Source organism: Volvox carteri (genome assembly GCF_000143455.1).
Source record: "Volvox carteri f. nagariensis unplaced genomic scaffold VOLCAscaffold_14, whole genome shotgun sequence".
Classification (NCBI taxonomy): Eukaryota; Viridiplantae; Chlorophyta; class Chlorophyceae; order Chlamydomonadales; family Volvocaceae; genus Volvox; species Volvox carteri.
Genome location: NW_003307557.1, coordinates 1,351,838 through 1,374,194, shown reverse-complemented (window position 1 = coordinate 1,374,194; position 22,357 = coordinate 1,351,838). Strand labels below are relative to the sequence as shown.

The 22,357-nt window shown below is 57.2% G+C and overlaps 4 protein-coding genes across 4 annotated transcripts; 1 reads left to right on the top strand and 3 right to left on the bottom strand.

The window, feature by feature from the left end:
- Nucleotides 1-92: 92 nt before the first annotated feature.
- Nucleotides 93-4,658, bottom strand: VOLCADRAFT_89865 (uncharacterized protein; the record flags this gene model as incomplete). The annotated part of the gene is made up of 8 exons (XM_002949378.1): nt 93-267; nt 704-837; nt 1,453-1,596; nt 1,824-1,951; nt 2,498-2,579; nt 2,829-2,893; nt 3,420-3,601; nt 3,985-4,658. The coding sequence occupies 8 exons, from the start codon at nt 4,656-4,658 to the stop codon at nt 93-95; spliced, it is 1,584 nt and encodes a 527-aa protein (XP_002949424.1).
- A 612-nt stretch (nt 4,659-5,270) lies between these two features.
- Nucleotides 5,271-13,584, bottom strand: VOLCADRAFT_117238 (uncharacterized protein; the record flags this gene model as incomplete). The annotated part of the gene is made up of 13 exons (XM_002949377.1): nt 5,271-5,300; nt 5,816-6,045; nt 6,550-6,658; nt 7,191-7,304; nt 7,951-8,043; nt 9,742-9,832; nt 10,322-10,438; nt 10,923-11,014; nt 11,214-11,450; nt 12,445-12,500; nt 12,612-12,702; nt 12,949-13,005; nt 13,474-13,584. The coding sequence occupies 13 exons, from the start codon at nt 13,582-13,584 to the stop codon at nt 5,271-5,273; spliced, it is 1,428 nt and encodes a 475-aa protein (XP_002949423.1).
- Nucleotides 13,585-15,229: 1,645 nt separating this feature from the next.
- VOLCADRAFT_117237 (uncharacterized protein) lies at nt 15,230-17,410 on the bottom strand (the record flags this gene model as incomplete). The annotated part of the gene is made up of 5 exons (XM_002949376.1): nt 15,230-15,341; nt 15,763-15,905; nt 16,387-16,529; nt 16,826-16,975; nt 17,326-17,410. The coding sequence occupies 5 exons, from the start codon at nt 17,408-17,410 to the stop codon at nt 15,230-15,232; spliced, it is 633 nt and encodes a 210-aa protein (XP_002949422.1).
- Nucleotides 17,411-17,923: 513 nt separating this feature from the next.
- VOLCADRAFT_59473 (uncharacterized protein) lies at nt 17,924-22,357 on the top strand (the record flags this gene model as incomplete). Its single annotated transcript, XM_002949481.1, has 10 exons — nt 17,924-18,010; nt 18,233-18,298; nt 18,701-18,814; nt 19,288-19,346; nt 19,587-19,777; nt 20,045-20,283; nt 20,492-20,579; nt 21,504-21,640; nt 21,893-22,029; nt 22,108-22,357. 10 exons carry the CDS (start codon nt 17,924-17,926, stop codon nt 22,355-22,357), a joined length of 1,368 nt encoding a protein of 455 aa, XP_002949527.1.

Genomic DNA, 22,357 nt, shown 5'->3' with positions numbered 1-22,357 from the left:
ATTTCACAACCCCATGCTCCGCGTCATCCTGTCCCCAAAGTCATTGTGTCGCCACCAGTCCAGGTCCAGGTCCACCTGCCACCTGCTACCTGCTACCAGTCCGGCCAGGCTATGGCGGCTTGCTGTACGGTGGCTCCTGCCCAGACGTACGGCAGCCGGTCGTCCAGCAGCGCCTTGAACTCCTGGATGTTGACAATGACGTCCACGTTGGTATGCGCCTCCACACACTCCTCCGTGCCGCACTGACCCGCCGGCCAGTGACCCACCCTGGGGGAGAGACAAGGATGGAGGAGAGGGGGAGGGGGAGGGGTAATATGGGGGGTTGGGGGAAAGGGGGAAAGACGAATCACGAACGAGTGAAGCTGCTGCCCCGGGGCAGGAATGTATCAAGAAAGGGGAATGCGGGGGGAGGAGGAGGAGGTGGGGTGAAGAAAGACCGTCCGACCCTGCGCTGCACATTCCTGCACACCCTCCTCCTTACTGTCAGCCCCAGCAGCGGGTCACCCCCCCGCGGTCCAAACTATTGCGGTCCAGACTATTCTATTGCGGTGCGTGTGGGGGTTTCGGTGGTTTCCAAGAGTTTAAGAGGGTTTAACGTTGAAGTCGTGAAAGCTCAGACATGCTGTTGTCGTCATGAGGTCACACCAGTCCATCAGTGAGTCAGTCAGTGAGTCAGTCAGTCAGTGCATCCCGACACACGCACTTGTGGAAGTCTCGTTCGTTGAGGTACACCGTCTGGTTGAGCAGCTTGGCCCGCCAGGCGTAGTGATGTATGTCGAGCATCATGTGGGTTTGATCTCGGAATGAGCAGTCCAGGCCATTCCACATCCAGTTGCGCTGCGTACACGTGTATGTGCGTATGTATGTATTTTGTGTGGGACAGGGGGTCATATCATCACCCTGCAGCCGCTACCCTGCGAAACCCTGCCTTCCCCGGTATTTCAAGGCACCCTCATCTAGTCACCCTAGTCAACTTCTCAGTGGATCGCTCAGGTTCCGCACCCACCACCGGCATCCAACGGAATCTGCCGGATAGACGCCGGCTCAACTCCATTCTTGGTCGGCTCGCAGGTTAATTGTATCCCAGGTCACCACCGTTCATCGACTAGGGGCACTATACCTTCCACCATAGGACGGATTTTCACCCTGACAGGTCTCGATCCCGGAACCTCCGGGGGCATTGGTGCGTGCTCTACCAATAGTCCCTGACCTTGTATGTGTATGTATGCATGTAAGTAGGTATGTGGACAGGTAGGCAGACATTTAGGCTCAGATACACAGAAAGATATACAGATAGACCCATAAGGAGACAGGTAAATAGATAGATATCCCCGGTTGTCAGCTCCCGCCGCCAGGAACCGCACCACCCGTAAAACCCCCCGAAACCCACACACACACGACTCCCCGCCACCAACCCTCCAGCACCCCAGCTCTCCAATCCTCCCCCCCAACCTGGATGACCTCGAACACGGCCGACCCCGGTTGAAGCAGCGGCGCATTTGCGAGGTTGGAAGTGTGGACCGACACGAACACGCCCGTCTCGCGCATCTGCAGCAGCTGCTCGTACAGCGAGGAGCTGCTGTTGTACTCCACCACCTGCGTACGGGCAGCAAAGACACGAACAAAAGCAGAGTGTACGGCAACGTGTACGACGTGTTTCAGAGCATCCCATATAATGAAACTGGCATATATTTGTGCTAAGAGGAGTGCAACACACGGCAGGAAGAGGAGGAAGAGGAGGAGGAGGAGGAGAGCCCGCTGTCGCCGCCACCAGCGAAATTCCTATAACTCGTGGTTACGACACCGCCGTACAACCGCCGTACCTTGAGCTCGCCGTACTGCTTGAGCAGGTCCATGAACTCGTCCTCGTTGACGATGCGGCGGTTGGCTCTTTTGCGTTGAAAGGTGATGACCCGCGGGATGTTGGGTCGCGGGACCGGGGGGGGAAGAGCTGGTGATCCGGGAGCGGGTGCGGCGGGGGGGGTAGTCCGAGAGTCAGTCAGGGGGGCGGGGGGGGTAAGGCGAACCACTGGTGAATGAAGCAGATACCAGAGATAGACGGGTAGTTAGGAAGGCGGCGAGAGGGGTAACGACGGACAAACAAATTGTCTACAAATTGGATGGGAAGAGAGAGAAAGGTGGCCTTACGGGCGCCTCTGCACCCCGGGCCCCATTGCCGTCTGCTACCTAACCCCCTACCAGCGGGGAATCAGTGCGCCAGCACAAGCACCAGTGGCAGCCAATTTAGCGCAGCCGGACCAGCAGTAGCAGTACAGCAATGGCAGCAGTAGCAGTAGGGGATCACGGGCCGTGCCTCAGGCGCGTCTCGAGGGGGTTGGCAGCTGTCTGGGTCAACTGTCTGTCTGTCTGTCTGTCTGTCTGTCTAAGTCGCGCCAGGTAGGCTCTTGCACGTTGCAGCCGTAATGCCTCCCACCCCTCCCACCTCTCCCCCTCCCCCCACCCACCTCCCTCCCTCCCTCCCTCCCTCCCTCCTCACCGTATTGGCGGTAGATGAGCTCCCGGAACTCCCGGGCGTCAGCGAAGGTCAGGAAGGTGCGACCGCCGCCCGTGGCTAGATCCTGTACATACGAAAGGGATAGCGGGGGAGAGGGGTCTCGTCATATAAACCGATAGGGGGTAAGGAGAGCCCAGCCCAACCCAGGCTAAGGCAGTGGCAGGTTAGCGAAAAAGGCAACATCTTAAATACTTTGGGGGAGGAAGGAGGTTGTCAATGGAGCTGGCAGCCTAGGCGAGCGGCGTCCCCCGGCCGCTGGCCCCCTAAGCCTCCGTATTTCCCACCTCACCCCCGCCCCCACCCACCCACCCACCTTGACAATGAGCACTCGTTCGAAGACGTACCAGGTATCTCGGGCGAACCCGGAAAGCTGCTGAGCTGCGGAGGAGGGAGGCAGGGGGAGGGGGGGGGTAAGAGGACCCTGGGGTACGACGAAATGAGACAGATACCAGAGATAGACGGATCAAGCGGTGGGGGTGGGGAGGGAAAAGGGGGGCATACGGGAGGGGGACTAAGACGCCAGAGGACCACCTGCCACAGCAGTAGCAGCAGCAGGAGTAGCAGTAGCCGGCTGGGGTCGGTGGGGGCTAGGGTCTCGCCCCTCCAAGGTAATACATCCGTGCGCGGTGCGCGGTGGGCCGTGTGCAGCCTGAACCCCCTACACTTCTCCCTCCTCCTGACCCTCAATCCCGACCTGGAAGTCCTTTTTGGCCCCTGTGAACTCCTCCGTCCTTTCTCCCTCGCACTGCCCCCTCCTCCTCCTCCCCCTCCCTCCTCCTCCTTCCCTCCCTCCTCCCCCTCCTTCCCTCCCTCCTCCTCCTCCCCCTCCCCCTCCTTCCCTCCCTCCTCCTCCTCCCCCACCCCCCTCCCCCACCCCCTCCCCCGGCCCCCCCTCCTCCTCAACTGATTTGGTTCCAGGCGTTGTCCGTCTCGTCCTGCAGCAGGATGGGCGGCAGCTCCTCCTCCAGGCCCACCCCCAGTGTCACAGCGATCATGGCACGGACCCACTCCAACACGTGTTGCCGACCCAGGTGTAGCAGCACGAATTGGTCGCAGGGGCGCTTGAAGTCTATGGTCTTCAGGATGCTGCAGGGAGGGAGGGAGGGAGGGAGCGAGGGAGGGAGGGAAGCAAGTATGTGCCAGAAGCAAGTAATCAGCAAAGGGAGGCAGCAGAGGGGAGAGGAGTTGAGTGGAGGAGAGGAGGGAGTACGTGGGGAGGCGGTGCAAGGGGGAGTGTGGGATGTTGCATCAAGCCAACGGACAGGGATAAACTCCAGGAGAGGTACCGCCCGCGAACCCAATTCACCACCCATACATCCCCGCCTTCCAACCCACCCACCTACCCGCACCCCCACCCCGCCAACAAGGCTCCCGTCCAGGCCAACTCTGCGAGTCATTTGCTCCTCTCACCACACTTTCCCCTCCTTTCCCCCCGTCACCTCCGTGCCCTCTCCCCCCTCTTCCTTTACCTGTACAGCGGCCCCAGCATCTCCCACCAATGCCCGATGGCGGTCGGGTGAATGAAAAACACAAAGTCAAACAGAATCGTGTCGCCCGGCACAAGCCGCCAGTTAACGGATTCGATAAAGTCGGTTGCGTTCACGACGTGGAAGGGAACTACTTCCTGGTTGCGGCTGAAGCGCCAGGAGGGGATGAAGAGCTCGCCGTCTACCAGCGCGTACCAGCGGCCGCTGTTGTAATACATGTTGGTGTAGACGCAGTGGGAGGTTTGGCAACTAACTTCGGTTCGGGGGGTGTTGTTGTTCCAGTGCCATCCCGCGGGGCCAGGCGCAGGATAGGTGGTGGGTACGCAGGCCGCCGGCCGCTCGTCGGACCACGTTTCCGCGGCAAAGTCCCAGAACTGGTAGTCCACATGCGTAGAGTTGTCGGTCGTGACGGTGCGCCAACGGCAACCCTTTGGGAAGAGGCCGAAAGATGGGTGGAATGTGCGATTGCCAACGCGCTCCTGCTCGGAGGAGAACACGCGGCGACTTGAGGATCCGGGATCTTGATAATGGGAGGTAAGAGGTGGCTTCCGGATGGGAAACGCAGGTGATGGCGATGTTGCGATAAGCGTAGCAAGCTCCGCGAGTAGCAAGGCGGTCAGCTGCGACCAGGCCAGCGCTGTGCGATGATACCCCATTGTTTGCGGCACAAGGAAACCTTTTTATTTGACACTATCAGACTTTACTATGCTGGCACATAGGGTGTTGAAGTTCCTCAGCTGTCATTCTAGCTCGATCGATAAAGCGCAATTGCCAAAATGCGATTCCGTGAGCACGCTAAGTTACAATATATTTATTCAATAGCTACTGAGTCCGAAAATGCAATCTAGCTTGTGGCGGCAACGCAAGAAACGGAACTTATTACTCGTACAGTACGCAACAACCGTACTCAACATTCGGAAGCACGGCGACAGAAGCTGATCATTCATGCACCTTCTTCAGCACACTCCTGCACGATAGGCAAGCCTCTTCATTTAACAACCTGGACACATGTTAAGTTCCGTGGGGTCATGGACAGAACGTACTGGTACAGGCAGACCACAACTTCAACCTGGCAAACAAGCATTCATCCCCTGCTTTATATATTGAGCTACCTATGCTAGAAAAGAATCCAACATTCAACGTTTCAACCGAAGGCACCGAATGTTGCGAAAATCAGTGCCTTGCTCCGGCAACAAAACCACGAATGAACATTGCCACAACGATCCCAACATATAGCTTCATCCATGGCACTTTTGAAGGAAGAATGATCACATCATGCGGCCACCAAACTGGTCCAGCTGCGGGTGGGATGGGACAGGGACCAGGGGCCAGCTGGGGTAAAAAATGATGCTACGTAGACGGTACAAACATAATGACAAGTCTAGTCCAAGAGGACACATCAGCTACTGTAAGCTCTGCGCACAAATGTTACTGCTACTGACGCACGCGTATGACATCCAAACTAAGTGAGGGCGCAAGCAGCATTACTCTGAACCGCCGTCAGAAAGAAAGGAAAGGAGCAATGCATTTAGCGCCTTCTACAACGCTTCTAGACAGTCGTCTGCTGTGATCGACATGTGCCTCTTTCGACCGGCTAGGCCTCTAGGCCTCCTCTCCCCTTAATTAATTAACCCCTAGTTCAGTATGTACAGTTGTTCGCATTTGGATCGTGTCTAAAATCTGATTCGGTTTTTCCTTTTTTCCTTCTTCTGGAACCCATTTCACTTGAAGTAGCTGCGCAGCCTATGGCCATGGCCACGCTCGAGGCTTCCCTCCACGAACCTCCCACCAGGCGCAGTACCCAGCAACGCACCAGCTGGTACACCGCATGGCCGATCACGGCAGCTTCCTCGGGGCCCGGCTGCCGGCGTTGCCGCGAGCTGGTGCCACCGCCGGCACCGCTGGCACCAACGCCTCGGGAAATCACGTTCGCAGAGGTGCCCCCTCGGGGTGATGTGGGCTGCGACGTGTGGGTGCTGCTGGAGTTGCCTTGCAGGGCCGACAAAAGCTGCCTGAAGACGTTGCTGCGACGCACGCGAGCATCTACATGGGCGGCGGGGATGTGGGTGGGGGGAAGGAGGGCGGCGGATTGGTGTGGGGTGCCCGGAGAGGACTACGAGGTAAAAGAGGGGAAGAAGCGCGGCGACCAAGAGGTATGCCTGAGAGAACGCTGCGGAGAGCATTAAAAATTAAAGTTCAAAAGCTATTATTTCTGCTGTTTTTTGCAGCAGCACATCGGAAGATATTTCCTCGCCATCCCCTACTTGGAGACCGGGGAACCGAAGAGATAGGTGCCGCTAGGCGGCTGGGGAGCTTTGTCCCTTTTACGCGAAATCACCCCGCACCCCACTCGCTGCCAGGGTTCAGCCTTGGCCAGTTCAATCCCACAACCGAAGCGCACGTCCTCCTCTTTCTTCTTCTCCCTCTGGCGAGTTCTCTCGCACCCAGCCCAGCCCAGCCCAGTCCGGGCTCCCTGATGCTTTCCATCCCCGGATTCATGGTGGCACCTTTCTAGCCGCCGCAGGGCGGGGAGACCCACCAACCCACCTGGGTTGATGCCGTCGACGGACGCCGTGCTGACCCCCAGAGCTATCGTCTCATCGTTGCTGCACACGCTGCGGGCTACGGCCGGCACGCGTACAGAGTTCTTGAACATCTGCAGGCAGGTGGACATGCCAACAGACAGACAGACAGACGGACAGGCAGGTGCACCGTCAGGTAGGCAGGTGAGGTAAGGCATCCCAGCAGGCCAGCACAAGAAGTAGTCCTTCGAAAAATTTAGGAGCGATACGCAAGAGGCATTGCGCTCTGTCCGTTGCGGCGCGCCAAGCCTTGCAGAACCCTTGAAGCCCTTCACGCCTTATATTTGGAAACCAGTACAGGTGGGCATCAGAGCAGAGCACCGGCCGGAGCGCTGTGCGACTCTCCTTCTCCCTCTCCGCCCCGTTCTCTCTCTTCCTTTCTCTCATCCCATTTTTCTCTCTCTTTCCCTCTCTTTCCACCTTCATTTCTCCCCCCCTCCCCCTCTCTTATCTTTCTCCCCCTCCTCTTTCGCTTCTCCGCCCTCCCACACTTCTCCCCTCCAATCTATGTAAACTTGCTATCGTGCGCGTTTCATGCCCCCGTGCACCGCTTCCCCCTCGCGGCTCTCAGTTCTTCACCATCATAAACTTGGAGAACTCACGCACCTCCAGCTCTGCACCGGTGCGCGGCATGGTGTTGGTCTTGAGGTCCTGTAGCTCCACCTCCAGTTGCCGGGTTACACCGCGGAGGGCTCGGTTCTCCTCCTCCAGACGAGAAAGCTAAATCCCAGGAGAAGGACGTGGTGGTGGGGGCGTGGGTAGACAGTCATACCGGCGGCGGCGTAGGAGGTGATGGTGAGACAGAGGCGGTAGACGGAGATGCAGACACACAGGTAGCGAGGAGGAAGAGGGGGAAAGAAGAGCAGGCAGGATAGTAGGGGGAAAGAAGGGTTGCGATGTTTCAGGGACCCGGGAGATTGCAGTGACCCAGATACAAACTAGCCAGCGGGCAAGAGCGAGAGAGGAGGGGGAAAAGGGGGGATGGGGAGAAAGGACAAAGGGACGGAGAGCTGTGCAAACGCTGCTGTCGTACCTCCAGTCGGCATGTTTAGCAAAGTATCGTAGGGCGCATGATATTGCCACACGTTTTGGCAAATGTCGCAACCGTCGCCCCGTCAGGGACGCCCGACCCCGAGTAAACCTTCTCCATCCCGCGCTGCTTCTCGAAAACTGCAGGTGTGCCCTTTCTGGGCCCTCCGAGTCCTAAGCTTTTGATTCAAACCCGGGTTAAGCTCCGGTTGTGTGGATAGCTGAAGTTTTTTGCAGCGCCAAATGAGATGGGGGACGAGCATGGAGCAGTAGAGGGAGAGCGCGTAGAGAGTAACGTGCGTGGCTTGGGGATGTTACACGGTATGGTAGTGATTACCTTCTCCGCATCGGCCTTGTATTCAGCGAGGAAGACCGACAGCTTGCGGTTCTCCTCCGCCATCTCCTGCATCTGCTTGAGCGTCTTCTGCAGCTGCGAAGCGTCAATCAGGGTTGAGTGGCGCTGGTCGCGCACAGACGCATTGTCGGACCTGCACGAGCATAGCCGCGCATGTGGATAGCGGAAACAGGTGAATATTATCATGGTATGGAGAATATTTAAGGGTGGCAGGCCATGAGAAACAGGAACTTGGCGCGAGTTGGACTCAACTGGTCATCGGCATCGCTGTCTGGCATTGTGCTGCGGGTCCGCATTCCATCTGATTTGTGGGTGGGTGGTATCCGCACAGGCGTCTTCCTCACAGGGCTCCCGAAAGGCGAAAGGTCCACTTCCGGCGCTTCGGACTGAGATACTGGACGTGTTGCTGTAATGGGCGTCACCGCAGGTGTTGCAGCAGCTGCTTTTGCCTCTGAACTCTTCTTCTTCCTCAATCGTCGGACGAAGACACCAACAAGTCCACCCACAATTGTGGCACCAATCGCGCCAAGAGCTGCGGCAAGCGGAACAGCTGAAGGCTTCGGGTGAACGGAAGCAATGGAAACCGTGGGTTCCGGCGGCGTTGAGGTATTCTCTTCGATGCTACATATTGGATGCTCATCACTGCGCGGAGCAGGCTCCGTTACGGTGGCAATGATCGCAGCTTCACACTCGAGGGGCGATTTCTCCATTGCAACTCAAGCCAGTCCCTCTTCACAAACGAAGACCCAGCTCTTCTTCCAATATATTGGCAGAGGACTACATGACCATATTTGGCTCCGACAACCGGTTTAACTGCACAATGGAAACGTGGATTTCAGCTGGATCCCATTTATCAGGAGGCCGTATTTTTTGGGTATGTTGAATTGTGAATATTACCAGCCATACTCCGGTACATCACAAAGGCAGAAAGGCACTGCTCAAAGATTTTCAGGTGCTTGTTAACATACGTTCCATTTCACAGGTTGTGAGAAAGGAGAAATGTGACCCAGCCCCTGGCCCGCCATTTCCTTTATTAATGCAAACTGGGCAAAACTCGCACAGATCACCGATAAAAGCCAAAGTTAGCATCGCGTAGGCCGCTTTGCACCACGTAAAAGTGAATATATTTTTAGCGGCGCAACCGCTGGACGTAGCGACGTGCTGACTTTTATAGTACATCACATGTCAATAAAATCTGATGATGCGACTCTCTCGCGACGTGTCTCATGTGCCACCTCTCGCTCACCACAGCGAAACCCCAGCTGAAACCCTTACCTGGAATTTTAGGTACCCTTACCTAAAATTCCACTCAGAAGTACACATCCATCAAACTCCAACCTTGTCACGCGCCCGAACAATTCCCAGTGGCAGCCTGCCGGCCCTTACCCCGCGTCAGGATTCTTTCCTGCACCATCCTTTTTTAAGCCATACACAGACACGCCCAACAGCATCTCACAGCTCCGCATGCGCCGGCGGCACTTCCCGGTCCTCTAATGCTGCCGCCGCCGCCGCCGCCTCACCTGCCCATGCTGACCTAAACCCTTCCCTACGATTCCCATCGCCATGAACCACCCTACCACCACCACACAAAACATAACTCCCACTCCCATCTCCACCCACACCCATATCACCATATCCTGAGCCATGCATTTCCTGTTCCTCCGCGCTAACACTCGCAGCCACAGCCGCCGTCCCAGTCGCCGTCCATTTATCTTCCGGACTTATCCCAGGATTTATCGTCCTTTTTCCCCCTCCCTGGCCCTGGCCCTGCACCTGCATCAGCTGCCTCCAAGTGGACGCCGCAAGGAACAGCGAGTAGTCCCTAACCACATTGAAGTCCAACGCACCAGGGCGGTAGATGTCCCTGCGCACGCAAGGGGAATGAATCATACTCGATGAGTCGTGATCGTGATTGGCAGGGAGGATGGGAGGAGGGTCGGTAGGATGGGAGGATCGGCCCGTATCCGAATTATGATCATCATCATCACCGTCACCAGCAGGAAGGAAAGAGGGAGGCGGGAGCTGCACCTCATCTCTAAAGGAAAAAGGAACATAGCACCATTGCAACCTCCGGACATGCGGAGCAGGATGCAAAACGAGGTGCCGCCGACAAGCGCGGACACGAATCGCGTAGGAAGTTGCTTTGCTTTGCTTCCCATCTTTTCCCTTAGCCAATTTTGTGGAACTGCCCATATTCCAAAGCTCTCCTGGGAAAGCGGAGAGGTATAAAAGGTGGAGGACAAGGACAATGAACGATGAAATGGAGAGCTGAGCGGGAAAAGCACAGTGGAAGGGAGAGCAGATTGGAGGGAGAGGCCCGGGGAGGATCGCGACTTCGCGCCCTCTTTTTCACCTGTCGTTGTACCGGTGCCTGAAAAACTCAAACTTGCTGAAGTCGCCGTCGCCGTGCTGGCAGTGGATGTGATACAACGTGAAGGTATACCGCCGGCTGTCGCCGTGGACGTCGTACCTGCGTGTTCATTGCCGTACGAAGGCAGGGCAGCAAAGCAGACCACCACCCCAAACGCGATAGACCGCAACACAAAGTCACGGTAGGGCTGAGAAAAGAATGTGGTCAGAGCGCAGCCATGGCTTGAAGTGCTCCTTCAGCGGCCAGGCGGACCACCCCTCAATCCTAAAAACACCATAACAACACCCTCGCAACAGCAACAGCAGCAGCAACAGCAACAGTAGCAGCAGCAATGGCTAGTGCTGCTGCGGCGGTGACAACAGCTGCGCAAAAAGATGCGTGAGTAACGCCAGCGGCAGGAAAATAGCAATGTAGTAGCAGCTCTCAAAACAATCAAACAAACAGCTACATAAGCAACGGTAGCAGCAGCGGTGTGCGAACAGCACGACAGCCACGACAACCAGCAGAGGCAACAGCAGCAGCAACAGACCCCCTTATTCCCCCCCCCTTCAACCTCCAATCCGCCACCCACACCCACACCCACTTTCGCGAGATGGTCACGTGTTCCAGCATGTGATTGATCACGAGGTCAGGGGCGTACATGACCGCCAGGTCCTTGCTCCACAGAGGCCAACCCTGGAGCGGGGGGGGGGAGGAAGATTGAAACATGGGGGAGGGGTCTCCGGAGAAAGAAGGGGTTATCAACGAGAGGGTTGACGGGGGGGAGCATATCATGAAGAAGCATCTCTTTGACGACAAACAACACTGCGTTTCGAAGATGGCAATAACGTGTCGCTACTAAAACACACGCATGCATACACACACACGCACGCACCTCCCCCGCCGCCCAGTTCCGCCGCCAGCTTCCGTCAGGGTTCTTGTCGTACTCCCGATCAAGAAGATAGTACACGAGCGGCAGCGAGGCGTTGGCCACGGCGATTAGAGTGGCGACGTCGCCGTACCACGTGGGCCCTATGTCGTACAGGCCGCGGTGGCGGAGGCCCAGCCTTGCTGCTACTTGCTTCAGCCGTTGCCTAGTCTCCGGAAGCGGCGTGTAGTACATGTAGCCCACCTAGCCGTCAGAGTCGGGGTGGCAGTGCTAGGTGCTAGGTGGATAGGTAGGTGTGTAGGTGGATAGATAGGTGCTAGGTGGATAGGTAGGTGTGTAGGTGGATAGATAGGTGCTAGGTGGATAGATAGGTTACAAGTTACAAGTTCAGCACACAAGTGCGGGTGTGCCCGTAAAAGCCGGGGGCCCATGGACGTTGTATTGGTATTGATGCGGGTACGCGGGAGGTCATCTTCATTCTCCCTCGTCCGCTTCAGGGCGAAGCGCCTCAGCGCGACGTGCCTGGCCTCCCAGATTTCCGAGAGGTACCTGGCCAATGCCAGGGGTGGCGCCTCAGTCATAATGGTGCGCATGCTGCGCCCCTTAAAGACTAGATCACCATCATACTTAGCCCGTATGCTCTTGTAAGCGGGGCATTCCTCGAAAACATGCAACTCATCTTCAACCGCTCCACAGTCACAAAGCCTGCAGGTACGCGCGGTGCGCTCACGCCCATTAGGCCTATTAACCTCTAACTCCCAACAGCCTAACCGAAAACGCATGAGCACATGATGTAGTCGCTGGGGCATGGTCACTTAAGTGCGCTCCAACCAATCGAGACGCGCACCCCTAGGCGGGGCAGCTCCCATCCAGTTCATATAGCGACAAGCCTTGGCTCCGCTAATCCCTATGGGCAAAACGCGGGGGTCACCCAAGGTATTCGGGCACTCCCACCGTCCATCAAGCCGCTTGGCAAATACCTGCTGTGTAGGTGGATAGCTGTGTAGGTGGATAGGTCTTATATATATTATTGAACGCCAACTGCAGGACTCCGATTTCTAAAACGATGGTGGCGTCCCCCAAAGGGATTGGGGACTTAGAGAATGTGGGGACCGCGACGGGTGCCCGCCTGCCACACGCCACCTCCAATGGTGCCTACCTCCCTAAAAACACACCTTCCCCACACCTTCCCACCCCGGGGCGACTGAGGCCCAACTCCCGCCACCCTTCAACGCACCTCAAATTGTTGTGGGAAGTGCTGGATCAACGCCTGGGTGATGAAGCAGTCAAAGTCTGCACTCAAGAACAACACTTGATTCACTTTTCATTTCCTCAGACGTACATACATCCATACTTACACACACGCAGGCGCTTCCAACAGCACGTGCTCACGCAAGAACCCACCGGTCTTCATAGGGTATCCGTAGTTGGACACGAGCATCTGAGTGACCCGTGGGTCCGCCAGGAAGTGGTAGCTGGCTACGAATGGGTAGCCCTGCCACACGGCGTCAGGTGGCGGAGGGTAAGGCACAACCCAGCACGCAGACGCATTGCCGGCGGGCCGTCGCCAATGCAACCCTTGCCGCCATCCTTGTCGCTGCCATGGCCGGGCTCCCGAAAACCCCTCCCCCTGCCCTTCTCCCTCCCTTTCCCCCTCCTCCTGCTGCTCCTGCTGTTGTTGCTGCTGTTGGTCCTTCCCTTCATCGCCCTCTAATGCGATTGCTCCGCACAGTGAGGCCACCTGCGGCAGCCAGCGCTGGTCGGAGAGCACCATCAGGTCCAAGACGTAGCCGGTGGGCTGAGAACGAGGGCAAGAGGGGAAAAGGAGGGAAAGGGGGGAGGTGGGGAAGAGCGCGGTATGCAGGGTTCTATGCTGGAACGCAGCGCGGTAGGCGTCGATTGGAGGCCAGGCAGGCTGGCGTGCAGGGCGCGGTGTCAGGGAACCCAGATCAAGCTTCCGGCCTTCCTAGCGTGAGATTTGAAAGGGCGTGTTCCAGGAGCCGAATTGCGCATGTCGAGGATGCGCACGTGGCAAGGAACGCAACGGAACGGGTGGCTCGAGCAGTTATGTTTTGCAGTTCATGTGCAGGGTATTTACGACCCTTAACACGCGCAGCAGCAACATAAAAAGAGCTTGGGCAGGGTGAGGAACTTATTTGCGGAAGGAGCGAGTAGTGGCAAAGGCGAAGGGAAGGGGGAACGGTCCATTGTTTTTACGAGGACGGCCGCTGTGGCAACGGGAAATTTCGGAGCGCGAGCCTCGCACCTCCGCCAAAGAAGCCACGTAGCGCCATGATGCGTGCATGAAACACAGAAATTCCGTGAATGCCCAATCCTTCTCGCTTAGGTATCCAAAGATTACGCGCGGCCGTTTCATTAGCTCCTCGCGGTTAGGTATAAGCCCTGACAGCTGGCGACTCCAATCATGTACCTCAACTCTAGGTATTTCACGAAGTGGATCAGGGCGTCTATTCGTAGACGTGCAACTCGCAAGACTTAAGGCGAGAGCGACAGCTGCCAAGAACATGGCGTTAAAGTTGCATCGCCCGCAGATTGGTTGGACATTTGTACTCATCCTACGCGAAAACGAAAGGATATCATTTATGTAAGTCAAGGCCTGCCAACGCAAAACACTTTGATAACATTTGGTGTTTTGGTACGGTTGGGTGTGGGGGCAACAATGCAACAATGACTAGAACAAAGATGCAATAAGTGATGAAGCTTCTTGAGTAACATTCAACGTCACGTAGGAGCTAGGGGCGCTGCACCCCGACCAGACATCAGCAAACGCTTCGGGAGTTTCGGGTTGTACCTAAACACCCGAAAACAAAATTAGTGTTCTCGAAGCCGGCCGGCTTGCAGAAATAGGATCAGAAATAGGATCGCTGTATACGCTGAATGCCAAGCTAATGCAAAGAACGCATTTTCATTCCGCGGCCTTGTAACAGAAATTGTACTGGAAAACAGAAATAGACAAGTTACCGAAACCAGAAATACCCCGTTTGCCGATGTCTGATCCCGACACGTTTAGCGGTTAGCTGAAAAAAACAGTATAACTGTCCTACCGACGCACTGATCCTCCGGACCAGACATCGGCAAACGGGGTACTTTGGCTTTGGGAACGGGTGTATTTCTGCCTTCCAGTACAACTTCTGTTACAAGGCAGCGGAATGAAATTGCGTTTTTTGTAATAATCGGGCCGCATAACACCTTTCGTAAACGGCGTATGATCCTATTTCTGCAAGCCGGCCGGCTTCGATAACTCTATTTCTGTTTTCGGGAGTTTCGGTACGACCCGAAACTCCCGAAACTGCCGATGCCTGCTCCGGACCTCCACGCGTCCACGGTGTCAGCACCCAGCAGCAAAAACATTCACGCCTTGACGCACATTACCGACACATGCTGCTAACATATGCAGCATAACTCCTTGACCCATAAATTAAGCATCCACAGCCCTGATGACATTGGACCCGTGTCGTATGTTGCTTATTAAAAACAGACTGCTGCCAATTAACTTGCAAGAAGACTGCATTTCAACTCTAACTGCTTCATGTCCGAGCAATGACACAGCTGGTGCCATATTGCGACGTGCGCGCAACAAGAAAGGAAGCCATACGAATGGCCGCCAGCTCGCATGCAACCAGTCATAGAGGACGCATGCCAAAAATAAAGAGTCGGGAGCGACACGCAAACAACAAGACCCGGCGTCACCCGGCCCCAGATTCGATCGTGTCTCCTACCCGCTCGCAAGATGACAACTTGTTTGCGAAGAAACCTACCGGACGCCTCCATTATTATGGGCCCAGCAACACAACCCAAACATTGCAGCGCCAAACATATAAATATATCGATATTACAACTCCCCAAACTTGTTGGGTCCATATACTTTTGAACCCTTATATGTTGAACCCTCATATTTAAGGACCCCTTATCATATCCTCCCCCCGTAGTCGCATTAGCCCCTGTTAACCGGGAACCTACCAAGTCAAGCCGCTATTCCGCCAACTCATAACATCACATCATCACATTACATCAAAGGTCGCCGCCACCTCCCTCAACAACCCCACACGGCGCTCTGCTTCCTCCCCACACCCCTCCTTGTCACACTTGTAGCTGGCGTTGAGGATGTACAACCTGGGAAAGCGGAAGAGGAAGAGGAGGAGGAGGAGGGTTTGAATGTAGCAGGGCTAGCCTAGGGAGGTGAGGTGAGGTGATTCGGGAGATCCGAAGGTGGACAGGTGCAAGTGTGAGTGCCTGGGTGTGATGGTGCGGAGGGCATGCGGGTTCTGAGGAAAGAAAAGCGAGAGGAGATGCCGTTTTCCGATAGGATTGGGATGCGGGCAACCAATTGCTCGAATGAGTGGACGGCAATGTGATGCCCTACGTTAAGATGCCCCCCAAGTGATGGATGGCGATGCTCGCTTTAGCCGTCCTGTGTCCTCTACTCCTAGAACTTCCAACATCTAATAAAGCTCCTACTAAACATTTCTGTCTAAACACTCCTGGCACTTCTGGTGCTCGTAGCAATCCGCCAGCACCACTTCATTATACGTACCTAGAGTTGAAGATGGTGACGGTGTTGAGGATGCGCTTCCGACCTCGTGTACTGTCTAACTCGTACTCATATTCGTACAGTGTGGCCCCGCTCGTACCCACTCGCTGCGAGCTGCCCAGCAGCACCACCCCCAAGGTGCTCTCCTGCCAGTCAGGGGGACGAGGAGCAGCGGCGGTTAAGAGCGGGGGCAAGGGGAGGATGAGAGGAACATACGGTGTCAATAATTACCCAGGGGGGTTGGGGAAGGGCCACACATGGACAGAGCGTAGAGAGGCAGGGAGGGCAGTAGGTGTGTAGAGGGGAGAGGAAGAGAGGCATGGCGAAGAAGTGAGGAAAATGTCAAGCTCTGGACGCTGACAAAGCCATTTCTCCCCCTTTCCAAACACGCGGACACGGCAGCCCTAGGAAGGAGAGCCCCCATTGCTTGTAAAGCAATGCTACGGACACTCCTGCATCTCATTTCCCTGTCTCACAGCCCCGGCCATGCGCCCACGTTTTGCTTTCCCAACCCCGACCCCGTCCCCTCTCCTCTTCCGCTCCCACTCCACCACATCCCTATACACGCGCGTCGCTAGCCAGGACCCGCCAGGGCCGCAGCCAGGGCCGCAGCCACACACACCCGACCTTCTTCCTCTCCGCCTCCAGCAGCTTATTCCCCACTTGCCCGAGCTCCCCGAACTGCTGGATGGACGCCACTTTGACCGGGTTGACTGTGACCCCCACACTGGTGGACCGCCGGGACGGGTCCTCGAACAACACATCGGCGCCTGAAGAGGAAAAACAAATTCGCAGTATACAATCAACAACAAGGATGAACAGCAAAGTTGACAAAACTCAAATTTACTCGACTGTGTAAGATAAACAAAAATAAACTTAGGAGGACTTGTGACCATAAGACGAGCGTTTCGGCGTCTGGTCCATTCCGCGAAGTCGTCCAAATCGGTCGTTTTTGGCCGCCCAAACCTAACACGCAAAAAACCGAACCCTCTAAAGCTTCCCCACACTCGATTCAGTCACTCTGACTCCTCTTCATCCTCCTCCCCGTGAACCTCCCGGTGCTCACCCGCTTTTCCCTTCACGTCCCAGGTGGAAGGTACCATCAGCGTGTAGCGCTGCTTAGCGTTGTTGTACGGCGCCAGCGCTGTAGCGGCCGCCGCCGGCGCTGCAGCTGCGTCGTCCGTATGCCCGGCGGAATCCGTTGCGGATGAAGACCCTGCGGGTTCTGGTATGGGGTGGGAGGAGGAAGAAAGGAGGGGGTGAACAGGGTCAGGAACAGGAAAGGCACCCGGCGTGCTTCTCCCGCTCACAACATCCCCATCCCAACGTCATCCGGTTAACGTGGCCGTTCTTATTTAGCCACCAGCTCCAACAGCAGGGCAGCACTCGCCATCAGGTCGAAGTTTGGACGGCGATGGCTGCCGTCTGGGATTTGCTAGACCATTTCTAAAGCCTTTACCTATGAATCCCCTCTTAGACGCGCTTGATAGCACTTACGGCCCGCCGACGAGATGTTAACCGCGGAAGGTCACCGATCCCCCAGATGGGCCCTGGCCCAGGCCGCACCTTCCGCTCGAGCCAAGCTGCGGACTCCCTGACATGAGGATGCTAGAGCTATGGAAGAGAGGATTAGGAGGGCTCGCCGAGGCATCGTCTGTTCTAGGCTAGCTGCGGAGCTGTTGATGGACGAGCCTCTATCCGTGAGCTGAGTCAGGACAGATGCATCAGTAGATGCGCTCAAGCACTGCAGGATGTTTATTCTGCGCGCATGGCTGTCGTTTCGAGTCGGAAGAGGAGCGCATTGCGTCTGCAAATGTCCCCAAACCGCCGCGCGTCGCACGAGGTGCCGGCTCTGGCAAGGCGTCAGCTTGCATGAAGCCATTCTTGCGAGGTGGATAATTTATCCCAACACTGTAGACAGATACGGTGGACCAAATGTTTTTCACTTCGGTTTGCTGCCGTACTTTTGCAATCTAGTAAATCATTCTCCGGAAGCTTGGAACAGCTCTGCTGCTTACAATATGTTGTGCACATCAAATATAATTGACATTTGGGCATGCAGTCGTCGAAGAAAGTCCTGCTTGGGTCCGGTTGAAAATGCTGAGTCATTGCTGGGAGCCTTACAAACTGCGGTAACTTTGGGCCTGACATCCAGAACAGCATGATGGCCACCTACCGACATGGCAAAGACCGTCCGCGGCCGGACAGCGTGGGCGTTTTAGCTCTCGAAGTCTACTTTCCGACACAGCACGTAAGTCCCAAAGAACTTGTCGCGACCAAAGACCCTGCAACAAAAATTCCCAAGCCATTATAAACCTCGAGGGGGAAAACCAGACCTATGTTCTTCCCTGGCTGTGAGGAAGCTGAGCCTCTTGCGCCCCACGTAACCCTGGACCCCTTCCCCGCCCCGACCCCCCACGCGTCACACGGCATACGCACACCTCCCCCTGGATTCGAACCCGCCACCTCGCAGGTTTTGATGTCGGACATGGAGCTCGCGGACGGCTGCCCCGGAAAGTACACCCGTGGATTGGAACAGGTGGGGAAGGGGATCAGAACCTCCTCATAAACCGCCATCCCCGGCCCCACCCCCTTCACTCAGCAACAAAAAGTACTCCCCTGTCTCCATTCTCCTACCAATGGCCTCATTGCACCACCGCCGCCCTTCCCTTCTTCGCTGCACGCTACTTTCCCATGCATCATCCTTCTCATCCCATCCCATCCCACCCCCTGCCCATGCCCTCCTCGCAGGCACTTTCCCACCCTCCACATTCCCCGCATTGACTCAGTCAGCAGTTTGCAAAATTTGTACGTCGTGGCAGTGGTTTCCTTGACTTTGCCGCTCCCATGTATTTCTCACCTCCTGAATAATATCACGAAGGTGATTATCATTTCCCGCACGTGCACGCCTGCACCTTCACGTGCACGCCTGCACCTTCAGGAAGCTATGTCGTTCTGCAGCGACCGCGAGGATGTGGTGTCCATGGCGCTCACGGTGGCGAAGTCACTGATGGACAAGTACCGTGTGCGGCCTGCGGAAGTGGGGCACTTGCAAGTGAGGAAGAGGCTGGATGCCTCGATGGGGGGGAAGGAGAGAGAGGGGAGGGGAGGGGAGGGGAGGGGAGGGGAGGGGAGGGGAGGGGAGGGGAGGGGAGGGGAGGGAAGAGAGGGGAGGGAAGAGAGGGGAGAAAGAGGGATGGAGGTGGGATTTGGTTTTCTAAGAAAATTGATTTCGTGCAGAATTTTTGGAATATTTGACGTGTAGGAAATTTTTGGGGTGTGCAATAGCAGCCCATGGCCAAGCCTCTCCGCCGTCGCGTTAAAACAGTATACGCATGCATGCATGGGCCCATCGCTCGTTGTGTGGTGGTGTGCGTGGAGGGCGCCCTGCGTGCGCCTTTCGCACCGGCGCCGTGTTTTTCCTCTTCCGCCTCCTCCTCCTTCGGGTGCATGGCGTGTGGGTGGTGCATGTGAGATGTATATGTGTATGTGTATGACACGGCCGTTCACCCCGCCGACCCCGTACAGGTCGCCACTGAGTCGGCAGTCGATCGCAGTAAGAGCATCAAATCCCACCTCATGACCCTGTTTACCACTGACGCCAATGACGACAGCGCAGGAGAACAACAACAATGCCAACATTGCCAACAACAACAACATCCGCATCATCCAAATTCACACCACTACTATCACCCTCAGCAACAGCAACAACAACAACAACAACAACAACTAGAACAATACCGGCAACTAGGACAACACAAGCAGCACCAGCATGCACCAATCAGCGAAAACAGCAACAGCAGTAGCAACAGCAGTAGCAACGGCAGCTGGCGGCGGGCTGTGGGCGGAGGTCCTCCCGCAGAGGGCGTCGACTGCGTGCATGCCTGCTATGGCGGTACGGCAGCTCTGTTGGCGGCGGTGGACTGGGTGGAGAGCCGGCGCTGGGACGGGCGTCTGGCACTGGTGGTGGCGGCGGATGTAGCGCTGTACGCACCGGGCACGCCAGCGAGACCGACGGGTCGGTGGGTTCGCGGGTTGCTTGCTGCTGGGTGGGCACTCGTTAATATTGTGGGGGTTGAGGGGTGTGGACCATCCTTCTTCGCACACACACACACACACACTTCGGGAGACGGAAAACCGGAAATCGTCTCCATTGCTGTTAATGCTCCGGTGCTAATATTGCTATGTGCTATGTGTGGCGTTGTGTGCTTGCTGTTAAGTGTGTGGCATCCATCCAACCATCAGTCCGACCCACGGGTCGGCTACTTCTCCGACCTATCAACAGGTGGCTGCGGCGCCGCCGCGATCCTCGTGGGCCCTGACGCGCCGCTGGTGCTGGATCCGTTGTGGTACGGCAGCCATGCGGAACACTCCTGGGACTTCTACAAGCCATTGGGCACACTGCCGTACCCCGCCGTGGACGGTCCTCGGACGCTGGTGCAATATCTGCGGGCCATGGGGATGTGCGGCATGCGGCTGTTGGACAGAGTGCAGCGGGCAGGAGAGCTGGCGCCGGAAGAAGGTGTGTTCGTGTGAATATAAGTCTCTATGTTTTGAAGGTGCTCTCGTTTCGGTCTTGAGTGTGCGAAGCCAGCGAGATCGGCTCGTTTGGCGTAGGGTCGCCGGACACATTACGTGCCATGTGCCATCGTCTGTCTGTCTGTCTGTCCGTGTGTCGATACGCATTTTGTGTAACGCCTTCCTTCCACACCCCTCAGGGCTGCTGCGCCAGGTGCACCACTTCGTAGCTCATGCGCCCTTCAGCAAGCTGGCAAGAAAGGGACTGGCTCGACTGGCGTTGATGGATGCCATTTGCCGCGGTGGCGGAGGGGCGACGATACACGCGGCTACTGCTGCAGCGGCGGCGGCGGCGGCGGCAGTAGTCCCCACGGCGGGGGCAGGGCTGGAGGCGGCAAGGGCGGGGCTGCAGGCGCACTCCTCAAAGGCACCAGGAATAGGAGCTAGAGCAGTGGGGGCCGATGGGACACCGGATAGCAGGAAACTTCAGCAGAAGCTGGAGGAAGGGGAGGAGGCAGCGGATCGTAGTAGTCGTAGTAGTGGTGAAGGTGGTGGTGGTGGTGGTGGCGGGGCCTATAGCAGCGCCTGCAAAAACTGCCGTGTACCCGGAAGCAGTCTACAGCAGCAGGACGGGAACCAGGAGACGGGGCAGGGAGCGGGAGATCACGAATGGGTTCGGGAGTGGGTTCAGGAGCAGAAGCAAAAAACGTCGCAGCCGCAGCAGCAGCACCAGCACCAGCAGGGAGGGGAAGGGGCTAGTCGGCAGGGGCAGGGCCAGGGGCGGTCGGCGCTGTCACCTGCCAATGTTCATGATGGTAATGGCATTGCGGATGTGAAAGCCAAGGCGGCGGCGACAGCTGGCCCCCATCCGGATGGGACCAGCCCCACCCTTCGCCTGCACCCCCACCAGAATCTGACCGACATGCGCAGCGGCCACGGTACCGCCGCCGACCTCGCGCCCCAGGGACCCTCAGACTTCGGATCAGCAGCACCAGCGGCACCCGCAGCGGACCCTGCCACGGGATCCGCTGCGCCGTCAGGGTTGGTTGGCCTAAGGAGAGCGCTTGCCGACAGTTCCGCCGCCACCGCCGCAACGGAGATGGTCGCCAAAACCAGCTCCTCGCCGCCCTCGGCGTTTATGTCAGCCAAGCAGCGAAATGCGGCGGCCGGCGGCGCAGGCGACGACAACAGCGCGACCGACATCGCCGCGGTGGGTGTTGCGGCAGCGGCGGCAGGTTTGTCGTCGTACGAGTCGTATGCCACGTGGCGGCTGGAGGACAAGGAGCTGGAGGCACAGCTGGTGGCTGGGACGACGTTGGAGTGGCGTGAGAAGGCGGAGGACGGCTCCTGGCTGCAGAAGCAGGTGCGGGTGGCGCGGGTGGTGCAGATGCGGACGAGGTGTTGCTCGGTCCCTTTTGACGGCTGCCTGGCTGCCTGCCTGCCCGGCCGGCTGGCAGGCAGGCAGGCAGGCAAGGTTATATCGTTAGCTTCTCTCGTAGCCCGGAGAGGGCGAGCTTACATTCGGGAATGCACCTCCAATGCTTTGTCCTGAATGCTTGTGAATGTTTGCGACGGTGGTGCATGGCACGTCCTGACTCCGGTATGTATGGCGCAGGTGGGCAACTCCTACACGGCCTCCGTGTGGCAAGGCCTGGCCAGTTTGGTGTGGCGGCAGGGGGCCCAACTAGCTGGGCGCCGACTGCTGCTCTTTTCCTTCGGCTCCGGAACCATCGCCTCCCTATTTAGCTTGGTGTCACGCGGCAGTGGCGGCTGCAGCGGCGGTGGAAGGCAGGTGGAGAGCATCGAGGGCACTGGCCATGGCGATGGCAGCTGCGGTCCGAGCGACCCACGGTTCACCCTCGAGTCCATTCAGGGTGTGCTGGATCTAGGTGAGCGCTTGCGCGCCCGAGTGCGGCGCCCGTTGGAAGTGTTTGATGCGGTTTCGGCGCAGGTAGTCGCGTCGTACGCATGTCCCGTGCCGTACGAGCCCCGTGGAGACGTGGCGGACGTGGCGGCGGGTTCGTACTACCTGCTACGGGTGGACGAGCACAGCAGGCGATGGTACGGCCGCAAGGTGTAG